This window comes from Syngnathoides biaculeatus, chromosome 13 (genome assembly GCF_019802595.1).
Source record: "Syngnathoides biaculeatus isolate LvHL_M chromosome 13, ASM1980259v1, whole genome shotgun sequence".
Lineage (NCBI taxonomy): Eukaryota > Metazoa > Chordata > Actinopteri > Syngnathiformes > Syngnathidae > Syngnathoides > Syngnathoides biaculeatus.
In genome coordinates this window covers 18,119,930-18,147,573 of record NC_084652.1, presented here as the reverse complement: position 1 = coordinate 18,147,573, position 27,644 = coordinate 18,119,930, and the positions used below count along the sequence as shown (strand labels likewise).

Here is a 27,644-nt window from a genome sequence, read left to right as displayed (position 1 = left end):
AAAGTTATCATATAACTTAAGCACAAATGAAAAAGAAGTGTTATTTCCTTGATTGTGGCCTGTTAGGAGACTTATCTCAATAAGGCAAAAAATTGTCACCCTGCCCATGAATGGGTTAAACATGTCCCAATACTTTTGGGAATATTTTTTTCCCCATTTACTAGTCATCCTAATACAGTTTTCATTTATCAGACTTTGCAATATTTCCGTCTATTTCTCACATATTTTTTCATTTAGTGTTTTTGTCTCAATACTTTTTCCAAAATGCCGTGTGTGTGTGTGTGTGGTGTGTGTGTGTGTGTGCCTGCGTTTGTGTGTATGCGCGTGTTTCTCGTCACCTCCGGGCATGACGTATCCGACGTCCTGCACGGTGAGCACCGAGAGTTTCTCCTCCGAGTCGAGTCTTACAACTCCGTGACTCAAACTGTACATGGACAAAACTCCGCGAGGTGGCGTCGCGGTCCCCTCCTCCACAGGCCTGACGACACAACACACAACCAATCACATGTGGCATCTCATTGTTAATGTGCATATTAACACACACACAGTATACTTTATTACCCATTTTATAGTGTGCCTAATCAACTGGCACCACTATATTTTCAATCCAGTTCTACCTAACCTTACAAATTTAATTCATGCATTGATCAAGATCGTGAATCACTTTACTTGTACATCAAATCCATTTTCCGATTTGAAATGAATTGAAATACCAGTAATCCACCCCCCAAAAAAAGATCACAATTTTTAAATAATCTAACTTTTTTCATTGCATTATTAAAATGTGATATATTTCACGTCAAACAGTAATGCTATTAATGTTTTTATGAATGCATGTGCTAGTTCATTCATTTTATGTTGGTGCTGAATGTTTCCATATCTAATTTTAACGGCTAATTCCTTGTTACATTAAATAAAATATTAAATCTTACAGGAAATGATAAAAAATAATTCTACTTGATTCATTGTTAGGAGAATTCCCTTCCAATAATAAACTTTATGACTTGCCCTAAGTGCTTTAACGGTTTTACTTAAGTGAGTGTGTGTGTGCACCGGTGTTTTACGCTGTTTATGATCTTAAAAGCTGTTTTATGAGAAAATAAAGTGATTTTATTGCTGACACATGCACACACACGCAGTGTTATATTAAGTGCAAAGTTGTGTGTGCTTACGTGCGTGTGTGTGTGTGTGTGTGTGTGTGTGTGTGTACTTGCCTCCTGATGGCGACAGTCAGCGCCTCGGGTGAGCCAGCACATGGACAAATGACGTCAGACTTCAACCCTTTGGTGTGGAAAACGTTGAGGAAGGCATCACATGACGAGATGGACCCTATGAGAGAGGAATCATTTATTTATTTATCTATTTTACAGAAGTATGAGAGGCCCCATAGGTCAGTGGTTAGAACATTGGTTTGGTAAACCAGGGGTCGTGAATTCGTATCTCATTGGGGCCTCAACTACTCTCCAAGAGGGTTTGCGGCAGGAAAGGCATCCGGCATAAAAACTGTGCCAAACAAATATGCATGTTCATCTGAGGTGTTACGCTGTGGCGACCCCTAATTGGACAAGCCGAAAGAAACTTTAGAGAAGTATGAGAGGACATAATTCTGGATTACTTCTCACAGGTGCAATTTAAAGCCTCTCACATCAGAATGAAATATGCTCCAAGAATATATTGAAATATCCATTTCAGTAGTGTTTTTGCAGTATGGTATTTGAGCAAAATAAATCAGTAGTGTGAGTGACAGCAATAGTCTGTGTGAGCAAATTTTGCTAATATCTGAGAGCGTTTTGGTAGTGTGTGAGTTTGTATTTCATTCGGCTGTGAAAACGCTTCAGTCATGTAGATGAGTAGCATACAGTACTGCGTATGAGTAGTGTGAGAATCTTTCATTATTTATGGGAGCAATTCAATATTCTTCTATGTGAGGGATTTTGTGTAATGTGTGAGATCATATCATTGTGTGTAAGAGCAGCATGTGAATAAAGATATTAAGTAAATTCAGTATTCAGTATAGGATTTCACCTTTGTGTGTTTTTTTTTTTTTTTTTTTTTTTTTTTTTTTTTTAAATCAAGCAATGCCTTTTGAGCAGTTTGTATGTTTCAGTGTTGTGTGTGTGACTGTTTCAGTAGAATGCAAGAGAGTGTTTTGAGTTGTGGAAGACTGTTTCAGTAATACGTATGCGAGCGTTTGAGGTCTGTGTGTGCGAGCATTTCAGTAGCGTGTACAAGACCATTTAAGTTCTGTGTGTGAGAGCGCTTTATAGCATGTATGAGCATTTCAGAAGTGTGAGGAAAACAAAGTCTTTGTCGAGTACAAGAATGTTTCTGCAGGATGTGTGAACAACAACGACAAAATCAATCCAGGACGTGAGAGTATTTGAGTAGTGTGTACACTTAAATGGCAACGGGGTGCAGGCCGCGGGGCAAGACTTACAAGGGTTGGCGCCGTCGGCCACCAACAGCATCCTCAAAGACGCCAAGTTGACATCGCGCTGGTCGCGGTGCGCCACCAGTGCCCAATGCATGTCGCGGGACTTCACACACGCTACCTTGGCTGAATAAACCACAACACGCATTAGCTCACATGCTACATGTTACGTTCCAAACTGTATCATATTTCTCATCACATGTCATGGAAAACAACACTTTACATGTCCCTGTGGCTTGAAATCGTGGAGAGGGAAGTGGGGCAGTCGGTCATTGATGACAGCATCTGAAACTCCCCTCTCTTTCTTTATTCTCATCCGTTTCCTCCTTGACAATTGCACGATTGTGAGGTTTACTTAAAATATTATAGTGCTCTGTAGTGTATGTGGCGCCTCACACCAATCGATATGCAGTCAATTGGTGGCTGTTTGGCAAAAAAAGTCTGTCTGTTTTTTATCCCGCATTGGTCGACTTGAGTCACATTCGCCCGCGTCACTCGGCGTGCGGGATGTTTTAACGTTACTTGTCACGTCAGCGATTGCATTACACAGCACTTGTCACTTTTGAGTTACCTTTGAATTGACACACTTTCTGGATCCACGACAGCGGGTTGACCTTCATGAGGGCGTACGGGACGCTCACCACGTGCATCATGTTCATCACGCTCTAACACACGGATACACACAAGCACACACATTTGTGTGATGTTAGCGCAGATTGTCAGTGTTGTCTTTTTCATTCCAAGGACCACATCATAATCCCAACTATTTTTAAACATAATGGTGCGTATAAAAGTTGCCTGATTCGAGAACGAAGAAATGACTTACGTGGGTGTACACACTTTTGCCACTATATTATCTCAGTTGTTTATTTTTATTCCACCTGTTGAATTTTTTCCCCCTGTCTGAGTTGGACAGATTATAGGCCACAATTGTGGATAGAGTTTGAAAATTAGTTATTTTGGCCTCATTTTATTTTATTTTTTTTTTAAACAGGGGTGTTTAAACTTGTGATAGCAACTCTAAGCGTGTTGATGTTTGTGCACGTCTCTCACAGTAAGAACACCATGCCAGAGTCCAATGTCCTTCTTGAAATCCAAAACGTTGACCATGGTTTCAGCTGGGTACAGACACACAGGCGCACAGAAATATACACAAAAAATATTTGAATGCCACCTGGAGGATGATAATGATGACGATGATGTTACCTTCAGTGTATCCACAGGCCTGGGTGATGGCCTGACAGTGAGTCAACATGGCAGCGCGCGTCACCGTCACGCCCAGGACGCCGCCATCTTTGCACGTCTTGTACTGACACACATGCAAACACATGTAAGGACACACAAAAACACACACGACCACACACATATATAGATATATATTTTGTAATTCCCAGCCTACAGAGTGCACCTGGTTATAAGCCTCACCCAGTACATTTGTAAAGAAAATACCATTTGTTACATACATATGCCACAGGTGTGTAAAAGTCGCAAGTGCCCACATTGAAACCCACATTAAAACACGAGACATTTACAAAGAAAAACGGTACAGGGAGTTTAACGCTAACGCTAGCGTCGCGCTAACGGAGCTGGTTAAAAAAAAAACATCCTGTTAAAATTCACTGCGACACGGCAGTAACATGCTAGCGCAGCGCTAACAGGGCTGGACCGGTAAAAGTCACTTCCTCGGCACATATATCCCACCGGTCTCATTCTTCACTTTTTCGCTAGAGTGCCCCCTTGAGGGGGTTACAAAAACTGCACAAATTAGCCACATCACCACATAAACCGCAGGGTTGAAAGTGTGTGAAAAAAGTTGCAGTTTATAGGCTGGAAATTATAGTGTGTATATATACACATCTCCACACAAACCGACACACGCACACATGTACACGTGTGTGTGGTACAAGTTATAGGACACAAAGGTGCATGCATGCACTTGTTATGATGATTTTTTAAAATTTTTTTACAATGTGGCTTTTTTTTATTCCCCATACTGTGGGATTTTGAGGGTATGCTGTAAGTATTTGGGAGAAAATAAACACTTCCTCGACCAAAATAAAAAAGAAAAGGAGAAAAAAGATATGAGGAAAAAAAAATCATTTATACACGTATTACAAGGAACAAAATGCACATAGTGTACAGTTCTATTATGTATTATTGTATGTCCAGAGTTTAAAAGGTGTTTAAGAGTATAAAATATGCTTAGAAGTGTATGGTAAAGATTGATAGTAGTGTGGGGAATATTATGGCCCTGGGGTGGTTGATACAGCTTTAAAAAAAAAAAAAAAAAACAATGTGTGGTTGCTACTTCCCATATTGCACCTATTGCAGGAGTGGTCCTTACCCCAAACCGCATGGTAAACAAGGATTTACTGACCGTAAAATCTTGAGCCCCCCCACACACACACACACACATACACACAGACTTCACTTGAGCGGTATTTGAAGCTTGTAAATGAAATATACACAAAACTCAAAAGTGTGTTTATGCGAGTTACCTCGATGTAGGCGGTTTCGTGTCCTGCATCCCTGATGTGGGGGAACCAGTCTCGGGGGGGCTTGGACAAGTATTTGGACTCAGTGACGATCCACAACAGCTTGGGCCAGCCTGGATGTGCGCCCATGAAAATCAAACACACCCGAAACATACAGACGCACACACAATGTTTGGAATTAAATATTTTGGATATCCAAAAAAGAAAAGTGTGCAATGTTTATGATGTGTGTCATAAACTCCCCCCAGGTGGCCAAGGCATGAACACCAGAAGGAGGAGCACAATGTGTACTGAAGTAAAACTGTGAGAAAAACTGCTTAATTGTTTTTCCTTCTGTTTAATTGTTAATGTAATCGTTATTGGATGCTTTGATGAAGTACAACTGTATAAAGTTCTAAGTTCCTGTTTTAAATACACATTGCCAAAATTATTGTGGCTTTTTGGGGGGGGAGGAGTTCATGGTACTTGCACTCATTCAAATGGGGAAAAATTGATACAAGATACAGGTGTTTAAGTGTTTCTGTACGTCCTATATTTAAAGTGCAGCTCCATCAAAGATGACCCGTTTTGATATCTGAGAAAGAGGCCTATAATATTATTTTGAAGTCACATTTCATGGCAAAGAAAATAATGGAGGAGAAGAAACATGATTTAACATGAAAGGGCATCGCGAATAAAAAACAAATCTTGCCAGTAACGTCACGATTATGTTCTTTATATACTGCGCACATTTATGGATTAAACAAAAGATAAATAATTCACGTGATACTTTTTTGCATGTTTTGGTACTTTGAAAATTCCTCTATTGTAAACTTAAATACTTAAGGACAATATATTAAACAATAGTCAGATGTTCTGCCTGTAATTCATATCTTTGTTGTTACCAGTGTTTTAACACCCCTCAAAAATGGTAATTATTTGTCTAGTAAATGCTAAATTATCTGTTGGGTTTTTTGTTTGTTTTTTGTACCAAACACAGGGATGGGCCTCTAAAAATCCTGAAGAGTCAAGTCTTAGTGTGCATCATTTATGTACTGTAGTGAAGAAACCTTTAAACTGTGGTATCTCCCCCGTGGGACTCTTGGGAAGTCCTTTGTGGCAGAGGTCGCTGGTCAGAGCCACGCTGATGCCGCAGCTGCCCAACAAAAAGCCAATCTGTTGACTCCCCGCATCCTGTGTGGGAAACCACGCTAGTTGAGTTAGCATCCACGTGATGTTAGCGTCATACCCGAGGACAGAAAGAAAAGATCTAAATCTTCAAGATTTACCTTCCTGCTCAAAGGCACTTCGATAGGCACGGGCACCACATCAGCTAGCAGGCAGCCGTAGAACGCTGTCATGAACGAGCCGGGGTCATTGTTAGGGAACACAAGTGCTACCTTTGGGAAAGAGAAAAATGGTTAAAATAAATAAAAAAATAAGTCAAGTGTTAGCAATTTGACGGTTGAAAAAAAAAATCCACATGAGATATCCTCGTTCAAACTTTACACAGTCAGATAGACTCCCATCGGTCTCTTTGATCCTATTATTTTTTTCTTTTGTGACACCTTAGTCTATAAAACAACAAAAACAAGACAGAGAAAGGGCGTTTGATGGCAAAATAATTGTTTAGTTCAGAACTACAACTAAGAAATGCGCTGTAAGCAATGCTGACTCTCTGCAGGGGCCGAATTGAGGATCACTGACTTCTGTCATCTTGTACAACTTCCAAAATGTTCGCACTTTTCTCCCTCGTAAAAGACTTGACAACCTAAAAGTCACCACCCGATCTCTATCTTCAACTCAAAAGCTGTGCTCATCTCAAATCCAAAGTGATGGAATCCTGCCACCTACAGGGAGGTGTTAGTCATGACAGTGGCTTACTAACGCAATGCTCATGGACAAACTAGGCGAGACATTACATATAAAACGTACTTGACGCATTCATACGTCCACGGGAGTGAATGGTTGGATACTATCCATCCATACATTGTTTACAGATTAGAAATGGCAGTGAATGAGTTAATCATCATTAATCATTCATGCTCACTGACTCTGTCTCCAGGTCTGATGAGAGGTTCTTGTTTGATCCCTAGCTTGTGCGACAGGTTGTAGGCCACTTTAACACTGCGGGACCACAGTTTACCTACAAACACAACAGACACAGAAACACACACACAACACACACACACACACACAAACTGTCATCATTTAAAAGCGCGCTATGTGTGTCGGTATCTGCACACAACACAAGAAAAGAAAAGAAAAAAGCGGAATCAGATAGAGTGGGAGTTTTTGTGCGTCCATGTGTCTGTTAATTAAGAAGAGAGCAACATTTTATCATTTGAGGGGTGAAAATAAGTAACACACTTAAGTCAAGAAAACTAACGGGCTCCGCCTTTGTTCCATTATTTGTGGTATTTTGCTGTATGCAACTTTTTGTCGGAAGCATTTAATTAGCCCTTTTAGCCATCACAATGCGGTATGGGAGTGTTTTTTGTAAATGTGTAGAAATAACTCATTTGTAAAGTAGAAAACAGTGAGTCAGTAAAACAGGTGGAGTTTGTCGCTGCAGAGTGGACCCACACGTAATCGTGGTTCTGCATGTGTAGATTTTTTGGGGGCGAATCTATTCCCACTTATTTACACTTATTTGACAGGATGCCCCACTTATTATTATTAATTTCATAGCATCAATTATTTGCAGATTTTCGTTACTCTCAGTCGGGCTTGGTCCTTCTCAAATACAAACCATACAGCCAAGTCCAAATAATCAATTAAGTCTAGGCCTGGAAGGTTACCTATTCCTGAGTTTAAAATAGTCACGGGCACGCTAGTGATTCATTCCATTCATTTCATAACATTCCTGCTCTGGTAAGTGTATGAAAAAAAATGATTGTAGTATGAACGCATTTCACAATGGAGTATTCACGTTATCGTGAAATTAAAAGTGCCTCAATATCATTGTGGCCTTGTCTCGGCATGAAATAATGAGCTATTGTGCTTGTAGCGTCTATATGAAGGCAAGCCCTTGAGCAAGGTTAGCAGAGCACTTCACTTTCCTCAATTGTGTTTTCCTGCCTTTCTGACTTGACTTGAATTTTTGGAGTCAAATAAATAAATCATTTTTAGCATGCAGTGCTTTTTTAATAGACTGCGCTGATTTGATCGGGCTGATCGGATCACCCAATCAATAATTTGAATTTTTTTTGCTGATCGGTTTAGATGTCAGGACTCGCCAATGCTTTTTTTTTCTTTTTTTTGTGTGTCCTGTTCGGCTGTGAGATCGAGCAGGATCGAGAATCTGTAGCCCCTTCATGCCACAGTGGAGGTTTTGAGCTTCCATAATTTGCCGAGCCCATCAATGACTGAGAAAGACACTGCGTTGCCATTGTGCACAGTATATCTTAATCTAAAAGCTAGTTTTATAGTAGTATTTATATTGATTTTGGATGGATTTTGGATAGAAGAGATCGTTGAGTTCAGGGAAAGTAGGAGAATTTAACTATATGGAGTTAGAGCCAGAAAATAACCAAACTCATTTCTCCTTGGCGGCTGACATTCAGGAATGATGAAAAGATACAAAGATGGGGCTTTAGACTCACCACTGCACACACGCACACACATATACAAGCGCATGCACACACCTCACCATGTTATCGACTTCTCCTGAGTGCTGCTAGAAAACATGACAGACTGGTAAGCTCAAATCACCTCATCATTTGCGGGGCCCCATGTGCGTGTGTGTGAGTGCATGTGTGTGTGTGTGTTTTTCAGGAAATCGAGTTATAAAATCACATTGGTGCAAAAGGTAATTGTACATCGGGAAACTGAGGGCTGCTGGTTTGTATCCTGTGCAAGCGCCCGTCGTTGTTGTAATCCCTGGGCAAGACACTTAACTCACATCATGTACGAATAAATGTGATTGGATGCTTGCTGGTCATCGGAGGGGCCACAGGCATAGAATGGCAGCCTCGCTTCCAAGGGAGCTGTGGCTACACAACAGGCTTAGCACTAATAAGGTGGAGTGAATACATGAAGTGTTCAATTGTAAAGCGTCGTTGGGTGCCTTAAAAAGCACTATGTCAATTTTAATTCAAAACTTTAAAATCGAAAATTTTTGTTCAAATTCTTTGAGAGAAGATAAAAACACTTTTGACACGGACACAATTCAACCAATAGGAAAGTATGACCAAAGTATGGAGACGCGTACAAGAAAGTGGGGGAAAAAAAAGGGATGGGGTGGCAAAAAAATTATTAGGACACATTAAAATGGTTAGGACATGTCCAGAGGCAAGAGAGTGAGTATATTGGTAGAAGGGTACTGAGGATGGAGCTGCCAGCCAAAAGAACGAGAGGAAGACCAAAGAAAAGGTTGATGGATGTTGTGAGGGACGACACGAGGACAGCGGGTGTTAGAGAAGAAGATGCACGAGATAGGCTTAGATCAGGGGTCGGGAACCTATGGCTCACGAGCCATACATGGCTCTTTTGATGGTTGCATATGGCTCGCAGAGCCCTGATAATGACATAGCGTACATGGGATTTCTGTCATGCGGGCAAAGCAAATGATGCAGAGGTAGTTTGTCCTCGTGGACTTGCCGTAGTTCACCGCAGCAGACTATGTGCACAGGCGCAAAGGGGTCCAACGCAGAGCAGGTAGCGACAACTAATTGTGCAAACGATTGCTCAAGAAAAAAAAGATAGGGAGTTGTACAGTTTTCGAGCAGCCATTCACAGATGGAGGAGTATGCCAAAACATTTGTGCCTGATGTTTTCGCATAGAGACAAGGTAAACGTGCTATTGTTGGCAAGAACTGACTTTAACATTAGGTTTTCGTGCCATCATGATGGCAAATCATATTGAATTGCGTTCACGATAAACGAATGGAAGTCTCAATGCCTGCATGAAGCTTCATCTAACAGCGTATGAAAGACTATAAAGCCATCAGCAAGACCAGAAGTCACATTAATGGAAAGAAGTGCTTTTGTCATCATTGGTTAGCAACATCATAACAATTTTATTTCAAAGAACTCAGACTTATTTTACTCTAAAAGTGTTGGTTCTACATAAATGCTCAAATACACTTGTATTTAGTTTTTAAAATATTGCATGGCTCTTTTGAAATTACATTTTGGCATTTATGCCTCACTCGGCCTAAAAGGTTCCTGACCCTTGGCTTAGATGGAAAAAGATGACACGCTGTGGCAAACCCTTACGGGACAAGTCGAAATGAAAAAGAAGATTCAAATACATGAAAACGAGAAAAACAGGTAGACAAACGGGAAAAGTTAAGATAGAAACACTTTTAAGTTGAATTCCTTCTGTGACCAGGCTCAAAAGTCAATTTCATACTCTTATATCAAATGAATGTTTCCATTGAAATGAACTGAAAACCCGTTAAAACTCTTCCAGCACTCAAAACACTTATAGTATAAAAACAATGAAACAGAAAATGTACATAAACTGATTATATATTTAACTATGACCGCTATGTAAATAACTACTGTACATATTTTAATATTCAAGCGTGCATGAAAGGGGTCTGGCCTAGTGAGTGACGTGAGGAGCTGGAGTCGGGTTTCGTGGGAGAATCGTTGCCATGCTCCTTGGGACTATTTTCATTTTGCATTTGAGTGCTGGTTCTGTTCAGTAAACGGCTGACAATGCAAACGTGGCGCTCCTTGCCCACCTGCCATGGCATCACAGTACCTTAATTACACCATTTTTTTTCTTCCTTTACTTTACTTTACGATCACAAGCTGGCTTGTAACAAAAATACAAGAACAACAAAGTGACAGTTCCTAACTGGAGAACCCAAAAAGTGGGGTCACTCATAAATCGGGGTACCACTGTACTCATTTTTATTTATTTTTTTAATGACGTTGATGTTACCCACCGTAGGTGAGCTGGCTGAGCGGCTTCCCGTTGGTGTCCATGGTGGTGAGGCAGGGGGCCTTGGGGGAAATGGTGCCCCACCGCTGCAGGGCCGCCTCCAGACAGGGTGGCCAGTTGGTGACCACGCCCAGGTCCTCACCCTGCGCGGGAACCATTTGGGCCCCCTCGGCTTTGGGGAGGTTGGGGTCCGGCTGCTGGACTGGTGGAATCAAAAACAAACACCAAACAACAAGTCATTGACAAACGTTTTGGTGGTGTTGCCAGGAAGATGGCGCCCCCACCGGGTCTGGGTCTGCTCACTTTCTTGACTGGACTTAAATTTTAAAAAAGTTCCTTTGACAATGAGTGAATGAAAGCCTTTTTCAACTAAACCTTCCGGATCATTCTCTCTCCAGCGCCAGAGCTCTGGTTACTCGGCCAGGTCGCGCAATTCGGAGACGTCCTATCCTACTCCTAGTTGTCAGGTCAATGACCCAAAATCCTCCCACCAGAGGGGGTCCAACCGACAAGCTTCTACAAGAAGTACCACCCAAGTGGTAAAATATACGCAACTGACTTAGGTATCTTGATTAACACAGAAACTTTGCTTCAACTGAGGATAAGCGATGCTAGCATGTAGTGAGCTAGCCTTTAAATATGTACGTGGGAGGTATGTACAACAAATTGTTGTCATTTCAAAATGTTTACCTGATTGTATTGGATGTAAATGGCCTAAAATTAAAATTGAAGTATGAAAGTCTGCAGCAATCACATCTTGTTCAATGTTACTACTGTATTCTATATTTGAAAAATCTCATGGTTACGCACCCAAATAAAATAAAAGATTTGAATACTGAAATCTTGTCTAGTTTAGTCACAAACAGTATGTATGCGCTTTCCTCTGTGAAATCTGAGCTTGCTTAGTAGTCGTAGAACGCAAATCTGATGTTTTCCATTCTAAGTCTGCTTTCAAGCAAAATCTCTCAAAAGATGTTCTTACCCTCCAGCAGCTCTTCAAAGTCGTCCACAAAAAACTCTCGGAGCGGAGGTCTTTTGGGTCTCTTCAGCGTGTTGACCAGCTGCTGGATCTTGGCTGAAACTCTGTTGTTGACCGGAACGCCTGACGACAAAAACCAGCAACATTTAGTGACCCGTCTCTTGGAACACCCCTCTGGGGATCGTTAAAGGATATTATAAATACTGAAAGACTCCATCCATCCATCATCTGAAATGCTTATCCTCACAAGGGTCATGGGACCTAAACGACTCTGTAAACTAAATTCAGAGATTTCCTTCTACATCAAACATTAGATATTTAGAGATCATTCCCAAAAACATGGGTGGCATGGTGGTGCAACTGGTTAGTGTAATGGACTCACAGTTCTGGGGTCCGGGGTGTGGAGTTTACACGTTCTCGCTGTGCCTGTGTGGGTTTTCTCCAGCGCTCCGGTTTCCTCCCACATCCCAAAAACATGCAACATTAATTGGACACTCTAAATCGCCCCTATGTGTGATTGTGAGTCCGACTGTTGTCTGTCTCTATGTGCCCTGTGAATGGCTAGCAACCTGTTCAGAGTGCAAACTGCCAACTGCTCGGTAATGGGTGGGATAGGCACGAGCACACCCGTGACCCTTGTGAGGAAAAGCGGCTAAGAAAATGGATGGATGGATAAATGCATTGGAAAAAACAAAAAAATGCAAAAAAAAAAAAAAAAAGGAGCTTTCACCTTATCATTACCTGGAGGGGTTTCTGTTTCCCAAAGCTGCTAGCCAATAAAAATTCACTTCCAGAACATCCATTCATCTTTTGAGCTGCTTATCTCCAAAAGGGTTGCGGGAGCACAGGAGCCAATCCTCGCTATCGACGAGCTGGTTGCCAGCCAATCATGTCCAAATTTATCTAAATGTCCAGATTTTCAAATTTTACTTTGTTCAAAGTTAATTACTCGCCGCAAAAACGCAGTTCCAGTCCAAATGTATTGTTTTATCATATGAAGAGTTTGTTTTCAAAACGAGACATAGGCATTTTTTTAGATTTACGAAACTCGCGCCAAAATTATCCATTCGGAGCTGGATAATTTTGGCGCGAGTTTCGTAAATCTGAAAAAAATGCCTGCGTCTCGTTTTGAAAACAAACTCTTCATATCTTATTTCAATGTTTTGCGACTGCTTGTAACGAAAGCTCAGAAATGAGCTTTGACATTGTTTTGACATTTGACATCGCCTATTCACTCTTCATCCTCCCCTTGTGAAACTTGTAAGAAGCATAGTAAGGGTGAAGTATGTTCTTCGGGTCGAGGAAGGGATCCTGATCCAAGTAGAAGACTTCAAATATCTTGGGGTCTTCATGAGTGAGGGAAGAATGGGGCAGGAGATTGACAGGCTCCAGAAGTGATGCAGGCTCTGTCGTGGTATAGAAGGAGCTGAGCTGAAACGTAAAGCTCTCCCTTTACTGGTTGATCTACGTTGATACCCTCACTTGTGGTGAGAAGCTGTAGGACGATGTAAGACGATCACAGATACAAGCAGCTGAATTGTGTTTACTCAGCAGGATGTCCGGGCTCTCCCTTAGTGATGAGGTGAAAAGCTTGGTCAGCTGGGAGGAATCAGATTTGAGCCGCTGCCCCTTCGCACAGAGAGAAGCAAGATGAGGTGGCTCGAGCATCCAGTTAGGATCCCTCCCACGTGGAGGAGCCCCCAGGTTCAACCCAGGACACTCTGGTGAGACTATGTTTTCCGGCTGGCCTGGGAATGTCTCAGGATTCCCCTGAAAGAGCTGCACAAAGTGCCTGGTGAGAGGGAAGTCTGGTCTTCCCCAACTTCAGGTGCTGCCCCCACAACCTGACCTCAGATAGGTAGCAGTAAATGGAGGAATGGATTAAAAAAAGTATTGGTTTTTTTTTACCCCTAAAATATTCTTGAATAGATGGATAAAGCAACAATAAATGTATATATGGCTCGAACAGAAAAAAACTAAAGAAAAAAGATAATAAAAGCATAATAAAGACATTTATTTTCACTTCAAGGGTTTAAATGAGGATTTCTCATTCGTGGCTCACCGTCTCCAGTCTCCATCAACTCGGCGTTGCCATACTTGGGAGTTTGTCTCAGGCCCGGGCTGCCACCATCTCCCCCTGGAGTTTTCTCTGCCTGGATCCGATCGGCAACTGCAGCGTTGTTGGTGTAACCCGTCACGTCTGGAGGAGCTGAGGAGATCTCTGGGAAAAGTGAAGAAAACGGCGAGTTTGAGGAGGAGTGAGGAAGCGAACTGCAAAAATTGTGCACCAAGAGCACGATTTTGTAAGAAAAAGCATCTGCAGCAAATGCTACAGTAGCTTAGTTTTCATGCAAGCGCATGGCAAATTTGGTAAACCAGTTGTGCAACAGGCTGGGGATTCCGGTGAACGGTGAGTGTAAGTGGTACATAAAATCAATGAATCAATATTTTATTCATGAATTTTTTTTTAATTGGAAATAACATGAATACATTTGTACACTTAATTTTATATATAATTTAACATTTTTCATTTTATGAAATATTTGGTCAATTAATTCATTTATTCATAAATAAAGAAACCTTGTTTTTTTCTTGTACAGTAACAAGTATTTTGTTCATTTATATAAAATTGAATGAAACATAAATGGAGAAATCATAAACTGAATAGGTTTACAAATACATCTTTGGAAAATGTAACATTGTGATGATTTTAAGTAATACAAACATTAAATGTATTTATGATGAAAATAGAGTGCATATTCTCATTGAATTGTGAACGGTCTGATGTCCTATAATAAAATCCAAAATTATGAGTATTTTTTTTTAAATATAAATAATATAAATGAATGTTTATTTTTCATTAAAACAACCTCCAGTGTATTTTACATCCACATCTCTATATCACATCATCAGATCTAGAAACGAGGCAGCCCATCTGTCAGTTTTAAAAATGAAAACGTGGCCCCTCCATGAGCACAAAAGTTCACCCAGGCAGCAAGTCCTGGCATGAGGACACATGACAAATGGTCTGGCCTTCATCTGATTCGTTGGGAGTCCGTTCCCAATTCACACGCACGACGCGGCCTCCGGCATGACGGCAGATGTTCCGCCATTCGATTCCAACGAGCTGATTCATCCATCAATGACATCATGATGGCAATAGAAACTTCCACAAGGTCACCAAATTGCCAAATGATGACCGTGGACGCTCACATTAACTTTTTCCAAATAAGCCTTCCAAAATGACCGATCAAAGTGTTTCAACCGCCATGCTGCTAGTGGACGGAATGCAACAGAACGGAATCTGATCATTCGCACAGATGCTGATTGTGTGCTCTCCTCTAGCATAAAAAAAATATTGTTTTTCTTAAAACACACAGCTTTGCCTTGAAAAATACATCCTTATTTTTTTGGAAATCTCAGAAAATCACAAACGAAAAACACTCATTCCAGCCACTATTTTGTCATGTGAAAATCCACAAAATTGTTGGGAGCACTATGTTCAAGTGAGTCAAGGAGTTTCATTCAAACAAAAAAATAGTCATCCGCAGCTATCTTGTACCACAAACAAAAGATCTGAGTGACCAAACTTGTATTTTGAGATACGGGCTAATTTTTTATTTTTTTTCCTTTAACTTGCAAAGGCAAAGTTGAGACACGCGCTGTATAGCAGCAGCAAATTCAACTGACTTCACTATGAACAGCAGTTTGCCAGATATTGAACAATTGAGGTATTCTCTTTGAGAGGTGTCAAGGTGTTTATTGCCAAATAAACAGCAAACAAATGGAATTGGAGGTGGTGTGACCACCACACAAATTAGCTTTTAAAAACGTCAGTTTAGCTTAATGCAAACAAACAATAGAAAACATCAGTGAAAAGGTAACGGTTAGGTTCTCTAGTTAGATACTTAAAAGTCATGGCTACTTGGCACAGACAGTATCGCAACACTCAGAGGCATTCATTATCTGTGGAAAAAAAAGCAAAAATTCATGATACTCAAACTGTTTTAACCAGCCTCAGAATCATAACTCTTTACATTGTACTTATCGATGTCATTGCTCTATTTTTTAATAAAATACAATATTATAGGCAGCTTTATTTTTTGATTTAAAAAAAAAACGCTACAAAAATATTTGCTGTTTTTTAGGGGCGCAGGGGAGGTTGAATCATATTGCCATTTCCATTCATTTCAACATGTAAAGACTTTTGAGATATGAGTGTTTTGAGTTACAACCATGATCAAACGAATTCTTCTCATTTCTAAAGGCACAATCAATTACAGAACTTTTCTGGGGCGGAGCAATCAAAATCACAGAAAATAGCAACTCTGGTGAGACTGGGCACATAAAAACAGTTTTTATGATTGCCAGAAATTTTAGCGCTGGAGGTTGCTCAAAAATCTGCAGCAGCCTCGACGTTTTCTATGCAGGGAAAACTCTGAAGGACTAAAACAAAGACTCCTCTGCACCACTACAGCCAGGCACCAACGTGATGTTTAACCTTGACAAACACAACCAGCAGACATTCTTCTAGGCGCTGTTTATGATCGGACACCAGATTGCGAGAAAGTGGCAGGAGAGAAGAAGAAAGCAGAACAAGAAGATGAAGACGGCATCAGCCCACATTCCGACATCTGACACAATCGTACGCATCAATAGATAAAAAACAGAACACAACCTTAAGAGAACAGCATGCATGCATGCACCCTAACATTTTCCCTCAAGAGCTTAAAAGCCACACATTAAATTTGACTTTTACTCATGTAGACATTTATTTTACTTTGGGGAATGCCAACTGCGGCAGGGTCAGTAAGGGGCTGCATACCTCATGAAGTTTGCAAAAGGCTAATCTGCGACATGAAATAAACACTGTACTGTACTATTATGCTGAACTGGTTGCACTCCAGTGTTCCGTGAGATATCATCAAGAATGCCACGGGACATTATTCAATTTAACTTAAATCTGGCAAATAATTATTACTGCTTTACACAGTATGTGGGGTTGTGTGGCTGCACAGTGGAAAACTGGTGAGAGTGTCTGCCTCACAGTTCCATTTTCTGATCTGCTTATCCATGCAAGGGTCACGGGAGTGCTGGAGCCTATCCCAGCTGTCCTCGGGCAGGAGGCGGGGTGCACCCTGAACTGTTTGCCAGCCAATCACAGGGCACATAGAGACAGACAACAATCACACTCACAATCACATCTAGGGGCAATTTAGAGTCTCTAATTAATTCATATTTTGGGATGTGGGAGGGAAGCGGAGTGCCCGGAGAAAATCTACACTAAACGATTCATTATCAAAATGATTTATCTGTGACACATTATCAATTAATTTGATTGTTGATTAGTTGTCGATTAATTGCTGCACAAGCTACCAGTGGAGAAGAGTAGAACAGGAGTTATGAGCTCCCTCTCTTATGTTACAGTTAAAAGTTCCTTTTTGTACTAATAGGTGAAATTTGGGAACGACTGGCTGACTCCAAGGTGAGAAGTATGTATTACAATAGCACAGCCGAGGTGTGATAAAATCTTGCGTTACTCTTTCAAAGCAGTGCTGTTCAAAAAAGCCTTCACTTTGGCCAGGTGCCTGAAGTGAATAAAATTATGTGCGGCTTGATAAACAAATTTGAGACAACTGGCTTCATAAAGGGTCAACACAGAGGACTCTACTAAAGACACTCTGACCAAGTACCATCACTTCACTCATTCAAATTTAAGAAACGAAAGAATATCCACGGTTTAACGTCTTCAAGACATAATAAAAAGTGTAAGGAGAAGGCATCTTTCTGCTTGAATGGTATATAATTCTGAGTGTCATCAGCAAGGCAATGAAAAGAAATTGTGTGTTTTTTCAAAATGGAAGCTGGGGCGGCAAATACAAAGAGAAAACCACCAGCCCTAAAATTGACCCTTGTGGAACTCCACAAAAGTCCACCAGATAGGATCTAAACCATGCCACTTATACCCACAAGAATCTGCAGTTAGATACTGGGGAAGCAGTCTAGCGATGCGTTAAAACGACTATGTTTAAATTTTTTGGGGTGGACACAAATTGGGGTGCGGCACCGTACGGAGTAGGCAGATTAGTACATTTTCAGTTACTATCTTCTTACCGGTCTTGTGGTGCTGCTGATGTAGGCGCAGATGGTGCTGGTGCGCTGAGATGTGGACGTGTTGAGCCAAAACCTCAGCCAGCCGCCCACGGGCTATTGCACCACTGCCAGAGGACGAGGACGAAGAGGCGGTGGAGGAGTTGGTGTTGGTAGCAGACGAGGTGGCGTGAATGGCACGGCTGATCCAGTGCTCCATGTTCATGCTGCCCTCAAGGCTTGATGACGTTTCTCCTCCTCCTTCGCCATTGTTTCCTCCTCCATCCTCTTCTTCACCTCCATCTCCCTCGTAATCCTTCTCCTCACCCTCAGAACTTGAGGAGGTATCTGAGGAGGAATGCAAATTTTCATCGTTAACACGGTCAACAATTTTAGGTAGGTGATAACCAGAAATGGTTGAATGTGTGTATTAACATGACAAATATATTAGTCACGTATGTTTTTCAATGGCTAACGAGTTGAAAAAGTTCACACAGTGTTTCGTCATATTCAAGATCCGACATAACTGTGATGAGAAATAGATGCCAGTAGACGGTGGTGTTGCACCTAGATTTGAGATTAGAGATTAGATTAAGATTGGATGGTGAATCTCATTTTGTGAAGTCAATTATGTGGGAGACTAAATCTCACCACATTGGAAGTCAGACAGGTTTAGGCATGTAACATATATATATATATATATATATATACACACACACACACACACACACACACACACACACACACACACACACTCACACAGTATATACGTCACGGTTGAACAGCTGTAAAAGATTGGCCTCACAATTCTGAGGACCGGGGTTCCAATCCTGGCCACTCCTGTGTGGAGTTTGGTTGTTCTCCCCATGTCTGTGTGGGTTTTTGCCAGCCACTCTGGTTTCCCAAAAAAACAAGCATGATTGGGAGACTCTAAATTGCCCCGAGGTGTGAGTGTGACTCTATGTGCCCTGGAGTTGGTTAGCAACCAGTTCAGGGTGTACCCCGCCTCCTGTCCGATGATAGCTGGGAGAGGCTCCAGCACTCCCACGACCCTTGTGGGGATAAGAATTGTGCAAAGGATGCAGAGAGTCTTCTCGCATTTAGAGGAGTTAGAGTGCCTAACAAAGCAATAGTCCAGTGTGTCAAGACTTCAAGGAATGTATGCAGTTTAAAGTGACTAGTCGTGCAGTAATCTTGGACAATGTCGATTGTGCAAGTGTTGGTCAGAATGGCTTTGAAGTTCTATTTTTCCCTCGTTGGTCCATTCACTGATTTTACTGAAGGCTTCACGCATTTACAGTAAGTACTTGCCTGTATGTAGGTATTAACTAGATTAAGCAATGATCAGAGGACCCAAGGAAAGTATGCGAAGTAGCAGGATGTGTTTTTTTACTGTGGTATAGTAGTGGTCTAAAGCGTTAATTTCCCTAGTCGGACAGTCTATGTGCTGCTTGTATTTAGGAAAGTCTGTGGTTGAGTTTAGCCTTGTTAGGTTTAGGGTAAGTCTGTTTTTTCTCAATTTCGTTTACTTGTTCGGCAAGCGTTAGCAATGCTCCATTCTTGCTAGGTTGAGGCAGAATTACAAACAATTACAAGGATGAAAGAGGCAAAGTCATGCAGCGAGGAGAATGGCCTACAGTTCAAGAAAAGACACTCCAAAAGTGGACTGCAGTGTCTGCGTTGTTGTGTTACGTCCGTGCACCATTTATCATTGATATTATAGAACCATATCCCACCACCTTTTGTTTTGCCAGACAATTTCACGACCATTCATAGCCAAGGAGCATAACAGCTCCATTGGGAATGTGTTCGCACAGTCACGTCTTGGTGAAGGACACGGCGGGAGAATGTCCCAAGTCTTTGCAGGTCTTTATCAGAAGATAAAGCTTGTCCATTTTGTTGGGAAGTGAGCGTTGACTCGTGACATGAATCGACGGGAATGCCAATCTGTGTCCTCTTTTGCAAAGCCTCACTTGGATCCTGGCGCACTTCCTTCTGTGATGTCGCCTCTGCTTCAATATGCCAAAGACCCCAGACTGCTGTCACAGTCGTTACTCCGGGGAGTAACTCGGGGGGAAAAACTCACTGGATTTGCAGAAGTTGTTGGGAAGAAGTCCGGGGTAGACTCCGTGATGTTAGCAAGTCTTCCCTTGTGTATGTGAGTCCAGTGTCGAAGGAAAAACATAAAAACATCGACAGTACGAGGGAGCATCAATCCGAGGTGGCAATACCTAAAGGTTTTTGTTTGCTTACACACTGTTAAAGTAACTTCTTGATAATATCAAAGGAGATAAGTATATTGCCCATGGTATGGATTGAATAGTCATAAAAAGAACGTGTGTGTTTTTGTCTGTTTCGTGCGATGTAAAGTTGGTACCCGGGGGTGTGTACGCCTCCATGGAGTTCTGCACCACAAGGGAACGCCGCTTGGACGGCATGGGCACGGCCATCTTCCTCTCGCGATGTTTGGCCAACGCTGCATGCACCGCTTCACTGTGTATGTCTGACAACACAAAAACATCACACACCCTAATTGAGCCGTTAATTGACTGAAATCAGAATCTAGATTACCCAGTGACCAATACAGACTGTCTGGCTAAATTGATTGCAATCCAGATGGACGGGTGACAAAAAAAAAAAAACGATCCAGATTGCCGAGTGACCAAAACTGTACAAGTTGACTGGCAAGAAATCCATGTTGGTGACCAATCCTGGTTGACCGATCCAGATAACCCAGGGACCAACACTAATCATCTGAAGACTAATCAGTGTAAATTGGTGGCCCATTCATGTTAATTAAACTAATCCAGATTGGTTTATGATCAATCTAGATTGACAACCAATACAGATTCCCCAGAGACTAATTCAAACAATTTTTAAAACTGTTCAATTTCAAGACCCTGTCAGTGTCCTGTCATATCCTCACCTGAGCGGTAGCGCTCGTCCCGGGAGCCAGACAAGCGTCTGCGGTGATATCGGGAGGCTGAGGACGGCGTGGCCTGCGGTCTCCTGTCCTGAGCACCCGACACGTCTGGAGCTGCATAGAAAATTTACCACACATTTGTCATTTTTACGGGGTTCCTTCGCGATATAGTGGTTCATCGTTCGTGACGCTGCGATATTGCAGATTTTTACGTGACCAACTTTTCATCTATTTAAATCTGAATTTACATTGTCGTGCTATGAAGGGCCTGAGGATTGTTGCATGTTCTGTTTGTATGTTAAAGTAGCAGCTGTTTGAAGGTTCATAACTACCATCACATCTATGTGCATTTCCAAGAGCCCAACTATGGCGTTTTACATTGTTTTATTTTAGTAAACTATGAGAGTAATGGTTTACCTGAAAATGTTGCCGTTCTTAAAGGGGAAATCCAGCGGTTTGCATTAACAATGTATCCAATCGGTCATGTAATATGTACTCTATCTTGACAATGTGATGTTAATCCTCTCTCATTTAACAGTGTTTTGAGAAGATTTTTATCAACAATTATGAATTTTCAGGGCGCTGCCATTTTTGCGAGGCACATGAGCTACATGGGCATATGTGACGTGTTACTTGCCGTTCCAAACGCTCGATTACATGGGACATCATTATGCCCAGCGCTGATTTCTTGAATTTATCCTCATCTGATGAAGAAATAGCAGTATTGGTTAATAGGGAAGACAGACGAATACTGCCATACAGAGCGGCGGAGCCGTGAGCTCGCTCGTTCGGGAGCTCACTCTGCCGAGCGGCCAAGCCGTGAGCTCTCTCCCCGCTGAGCCAGGAGCTCGCTCGGCCAGGGAGTGAGCTCACGGCTCTGCGTCATTCCACACGAAGAACTATCCGAATATTCAACGTCATTTACAGCCAAGCGGCGGAGCTCAGCTCACGGCTTCACCGCTCGGCAGCATTATTTTTCAGCCACAGATTCTAATCTGTTTGGAAGTATTCCTCCGTCTTCCCGATCACCCGATACTGCTATTTCTTCATCAGATGAGGATAAATCTGAGAAATCAGCGCTCGGCATAAATAGTGTCTTTGCTTCTTATTTGGAGTATGCTGTCAACTGTGTGACTGAGGACAGTCATGAAAGGATACTTCAAACACTATCTTTTAATGTGTTTACGTGTGTTTTAATGAGTTAAAAAAGTGTGTGTGAGGGGTAAAACTGCTTACCTGGGCCTTGTGGGAAAAATGCGCCAATCAACTTGGATCTTTTTTTCTCGTAACCTTTTTGTGTGATGTCACCTGAGAGGAGAGGAATAAAGAGAGTTTATTCATCAACTGTAATAATAGTACTGTCATATTCAAAACAAAATGTCTTTTTATTTCAAAACAACAAAAACATCCATCCAGTCATCCATCTATTTTTGGAGCCACTCATCCTCACAAGGGTCGCGGGAGTGCTGGAGCCTGTCCCAGCTGACAACGGGCAGGAGGCAGGGTACACCCTGAACTGGTTGCCAGCTAATTGCCGGGCACATGGAGACAGACAACAGTCGCACTCACAATCACACCTAAGGGCAATTTAGAGTGTCCAATTAATGTTGCATGTTTTGGGTATTTGGGAGGAAACCGGAGCACCCGGAGAAAACCCATACAGGCATGGGGAGAACATGTAAACGTCACACAGGTGAGGGTGGGATTTGAACCCCAGTCCTCAGAACTGCGAGCCTAATACTCGCCAGTTGCGCCACCATGCCCAACAAAAACATGAACTGAATTAAAACTAGATTTTCACAATTACACTAATTCAAATATTTGGTTGAATCAAACAAAATGACCCCTCTCATCAATCCAAAACAAATGGGATGGACATTAACATTTTTCTTTCAATGTAGCACTTCCTGGAGTATGCTCTTATTCTGAAAGACAAAGCTTCCAGAAGTAGCCCCCTTAAAAAAAAACGTGTAAAACTCTTCAGGTGCAACAATTAGGAGACAACATAAAGATGACACCAAAAGTATTTGTAGTAGTTTGGTGGTTTTTGTTGTACGCACACATCTGAACAAAATTAACTGGGCTTATATCGACGGCATGGAGTTAACTGCTGATCTAACTAAAACACAAAGTGGGTAGGCAGGGATTTCCAAGACCACTAAATGAGTTCACCACCAAACACAAACTAAAATTCTTTCAGAGCAACCGCACATCTTAAACATTACATTTCACAGATTCATAACGCTGAGTCATGTGTATGCACATGTCTGTGCCTGAAAAGCTGCTGACTCATGACGTAGAGAGCGGTTGTCCGTTGGCTGGCTCGAGTCAGCACAATTTCCATCTGAACTCAATCAAGCGGCGTTCTTTTTTTCCCGGGTGGGGCTTCCCGCCATACTAATTTATCATGTTGGAAAAGAGAGACAAAATCAAAAAGATATACAGTCACCGACCACTTTATTAGGTACACCAACACTATTGTAATCCAGATCCAGATTGACTGGCTCACCAGTCAAGGTTGACATGTGGCCAAGCCAAATTTTTTAGCCACCTACCCAGATTGGCCAGGGATCAATAGGACAGGCAACTATCCGGATTTATAAATTAAGTCCAGGTTGTCTGGCAAAAAAATAGATTGGGGACCAATTTCTGTTAATTTACCAAATCCAGATTGACTGGCGACCAAATTAGCTTGGTCAAGCCTGCACATGGGCAATTCTAGTAGTAACTGGCAAAGAATCCTAATTTCTTCCCAATAATCCCAAAAAGAACGACAGTCTGAAAATAAATCTAAATCTAATGAGTTTGTTACATATATTAAAATGAGTCGATGAGTCATAAAATAGAAAAATGCGGAAGCAGAGATTCTTTAAAACCTCAGAGGATTTGTACGAGGCAGGAGAAAAAAAAAAGATGTTTCCATGGACCACTTGACAAATCCAACATAAGGCGGACGAGCAGCACTCGGATCAGGAAAATGACAACTAGTCGCAGACTGTGCACAAGTGTCTGCATGAGTGTACGTTTGAGTGTCTGCGCTGACCTGTGATGGCACCGTCATTGGAATTTAAAGTGGGACTGATATCCTATAAACATTCTAAAATAGATATTGTAATGAGAAATACATAACACTATTCACTTCAATGTCTACGGAAGAAAAAAAGTGAGTGGAGAGCGCGTCATCTATCCACAAAGTTGCGGAACTGAGTGTCCCTCGACATCCAAGTGGTCCCATATAAGTTGCGCCATCTGTCCTTGACGTCATCGTCACTTCCGCCGTTGAAAACGGGCAGTGCCTGCTACTATGGAAGCTGAACAACAGATATACGCATTTTTCCGACGCACCTTCTGACACCAAAGCTCTTTTCGAAAAGGACACCACCACACAACCGAGTGAAGTTACCGGGGCAATATTACACTATTGTTTCGAGCCCTCAGGGCAATATTACACTCTTGTTTCAAGCCATATTCAGATGATATCCGATCACGGCCAAACCGCTGTCCTTTACGTCACTTCCTGATTCTTCTCGAAAACAAATCCCTGAGAGGATTTTCATGGTGGGAGTTACAAAAAGCTGTATACGTCAAAATCATGTTTTGTGGTAAAAAAAAACACGGGACCATATTGGCTGTGGGTTTTTCATTAATAATATACAAAAAAATCATCCGTTTGACGACACTTGACCTTTAATGAAAACAATGAAAGTTGGTCATTGAGATGCACAGTAAGTGACCTCAATGGACTGATTGGATGCTGCTTCTCCAAAAATATTTTAGTCTTAAAAGAGACGCACATGATTACAACACAACCGCCCAGAATCAAACAATCATCAGCTGCTGAACAAAATTGTCTAGAATAGCTCAGATAAAATAATTTCTCCCTATATGGCGGTTGCCATATGGTGGGATTCTAAGTGTGCTGTATGCTGTAATTTTGGAGTGTGTTGATGACATGATGGTTAGAAGTTACACCTGAACTGTTACCATGTCTTGGACAACCTGCTGGCGCTTATCCCTCTTTTTGAAATCTTATGTTCAAAATGCAAAATGTGTTTTAGTGTGTTAGATGATGTCTGCAAATTGTGCCTAACTAGGTGAAAAGTTCTTCTACATCTTCTACAACAAAGTCAAAAAATGGGCACAAACAAAAGGCTTTTATATTTTAGTGGATGTCAAATATTATAAATCATCAACTCGTTGGAGGTCAAGCCTGTGGAGTATGGCAAAAACAAGTCCACTAGGGGGGGCCACCACAAAAAACATTTGTCACTTTTCACATAACCCACTTGAGCAATACTGCATCACTGTGTGTGTGCGTGTGTGTGCATGCGTGCACGTGCATTTTGAGCCTTGCATGACCATATAGAGTCAGCCATTCGGTCAGGCTGCTGGAGACATGGGAAAGAGAGCAAGAAAATCAAGAAGGAAAGAAGGCGTGGTGAGGAGGAAAAAAAGAGAAGGATGAAGAAGAGAAGGAGGAGGAGTAATGTCTCTATCCGTCTGGTGAAATAGAAACAGCTGATTTTCTTGTTTGTATGCTGACAGGAAGCCAGAGACGGAAGAACTGGGGAATCATCACAGAATGGAAAGATGAAGGTTAAAAAAAAAAGATTCACATTCCCGGAGAGGAGGAGGATAGAAGAAAGGAGAAGTGAAAGAGGAGAAGTGAAAAGAGAAGGAATCAAGTGGGCAAAAGAAATGAAGAGAGGAGATGACAGAGGCTTGCATGGAGTACTGGAGCTAAAAAAAAAAGGACCAGGGAACCTTAGCGTCAAAAACAATACTATACATCTGTCACATTATGGCGGATTTTTTGATTGTCCACATTTGATTTTATGTTGTGTATTTTTCAGTGATTTTTTTTTACCGCAGAATGACTCACATAGCAATAACCGCGAGAAAGGAGGAAAGAATGCAGTAGAAAGAGAATGTCAAAACTTTGGGATGATTTCAGACTTAAAAAAAAAAGACAACGTGTAACACGTCAACTGCAAAGTAGATCTAGCTTACAGGCTTAGTACAACTGGCATCTAAAGCAAAAGAAAACATTGAATAAAGCTGACCACCCCCACTTAGAACCAACTGTAATCCCCCCTTACAAGTGCGCAAGGATCGACACAGCCACCGGTGAAGTCACATATATTGTTTTATTTATTTGAAAATCTTTCATGGATTGGAGATTTTTTTTAAGGTTGAAGACATCGTGGAAAATGCTGGTGCGATCTATTTTTCTTAGCATATTCATGTATTTTAAGAATGACAGTTCATAAACGACAAGGACTGTACTTAAAAAGTTGATTTATGTATATTTTATCAAATGTTTGTGAGCACTTAAAAATATTCAACACTCAAGTCTTTTGAAATGTTATGGTTTTTAAAAACATTTTGTGTATCCTAATTAATATGCCATATTTTCCGCACTATAAGGCGCACATAAAGCCTTTAATTTTCTCAAAAGATGATGTTGCACCTTATATATATATATGAATCAATATTGAGCCTTTATGCAGCTCCATCTAATGGATGCATAACGTAACGTAAAATGTCACTTTGAATATTGTCAAAATATGTGCATATCAGGTTTTTTTGTAACCGGTATACAAAACAGAATCTTAATATATTTCATGCTCAAATTCAGGCATAAAAGTGCCACTCTTTGACAACAACGGGTTTGATGCAATCGAAAAATAACCACAAACAGGTACTGTATGTATGTACTCTTACATAATTACTATTCAGTCACATTAACTCCAAGAACTCATTTTGTGCATCTTTTTTACTTTTCCCTCAAAAATCAACTTGATCAAAATTGTAACATTTTGTCCTGCGGGTCATTGAAAATCCACAAACTCTTCGGTGTGCTCACTTTGTAGTATGGGGCAGTTCACTCTGCTTTGTTCACTGACGAACAGTGCTACTCAACTTAAAAGTATTGGAGAGGAAACATTTGTATGTTTTTAATTAATTAAAAAGCCACTCAAGAGTTTGGCTGTGGGCCGCCAATTACCCATTCCTGCTATACACTATCCAAATGTACACAAGCGCACACACACACACACACACACACACACGCACACACACACTGCAAGGCAGCAACCGTTTGCAACATCCAAACACTGAGTCAGCAAGTCAAAACGCCGCCAGGTGTTTTTCAAGGGAACCGTTTAACCGTCACTCAGCTGACAGACAACGGCTAAAAAAAAATATAGAACATAAAAGGTCTGGCTTTCTTTGATCGATCACACCAATTTGTTTTTCTTCCCTCCACTGAGGAAGTCAGACAACCAGGTTGTCTTTTTTTTTTTCTTCATGGAAAAATATATAAGCTTTAATTGGCTTGACATTGACTGGGGCCACTTGTCTCACGTATGCAGTGGTTAGCTTGGTAACCTTGGTGATGAACGATCCATATGAGCAATTATCAGCATTCAAGTAAAGAAATGGAATCGTCTTTATTTGCCAAATCTGTCAGAAACACACAAGGAATATCTCTGTGGTAGTTAGAGCTGCTTGAGTACAACAATTGACCATGAATATTTTGAGACAAAAAAAAACAGTCACTGAGCAATAAAAGTTTACCACTAATGAGGTAATGCCAATAATTTTTTGACAATTGTGCAAATGATGCAGTGTCCTCTAGCAATTTAGAGCATTATGAAATGGTGGAGTGAATATTGTGCAAATTTCACAGAGACGTCAAGAAATGTATGCAGTTTAAAGTGACCAGAAGAAGTTTCTTTCGGCATGTCCCGTTAGGGGTCGCCACAGTGTGACATCTGAGATGACGGTCAATATTTGTTTGGCACAGTTTTTACACCGGATGGCTTTCCTGACACAACCCCTCTTGGGGA

The 27,644-nt window shown here is 41.3% G+C and overlaps 1 protein-coding gene across 3 annotated transcripts in view; it reads right to left on the bottom strand.

Moving 5' to 3' along the window:
- dip2cb (disco-interacting protein 2 homolog Cb) overlaps positions 1–27,644 on the bottom strand; it is an 88,162-nt gene that overhangs the window by 15,981 nt on the left and 44,537 nt on the right. For all 3 annotated transcript variants that reach the window (XM_061840123.1, XM_061840124.1, XM_061840125.1), the window contains exons 2-18: positions 22,030–22,101; positions 20,797–20,907; positions 20,248–20,373; positions 17,895–18,218; positions 13,843–14,001; positions 11,784–11,903; positions 10,806–11,003; positions 6,960–7,051; positions 6,195–6,305; positions 5,976–6,099; positions 4,930–5,039; positions 3,638–3,740; positions 3,485–3,549; positions 3,003–3,096; positions 2,438–2,557; positions 1,215–1,329; positions 339–478 (exon numbers count right to left, since the gene is read on the bottom strand). In XM_061840123.1, the coding sequence (XP_061696107.1) occupies positions 339–478; positions 1,215–1,329; positions 2,438–2,557; positions 3,003–3,096; positions 3,485–3,549; positions 3,638–3,740; positions 4,930–5,039; positions 5,976–6,099; positions 6,195–6,305; positions 6,960–7,051; positions 10,806–11,003; positions 11,784–11,903; positions 13,843–14,001; positions 17,895–18,218; positions 20,248–20,373; positions 20,797–20,907; positions 22,030–22,101 (2,184 nt within the window). The remainder of the gene's footprint in view (positions 1–338; positions 479–1,214; positions 1,330–2,437; positions 2,558–3,002; positions 3,097–3,484; positions 3,550–3,637; positions 3,741–4,929; positions 5,040–5,975; positions 6,100–6,194; positions 6,306–6,959; positions 7,052–10,805; positions 11,004–11,783; positions 11,904–13,842; positions 14,002–17,894; positions 18,219–20,247; positions 20,374–20,796; positions 20,908–22,029; positions 22,102–27,644) is intronic.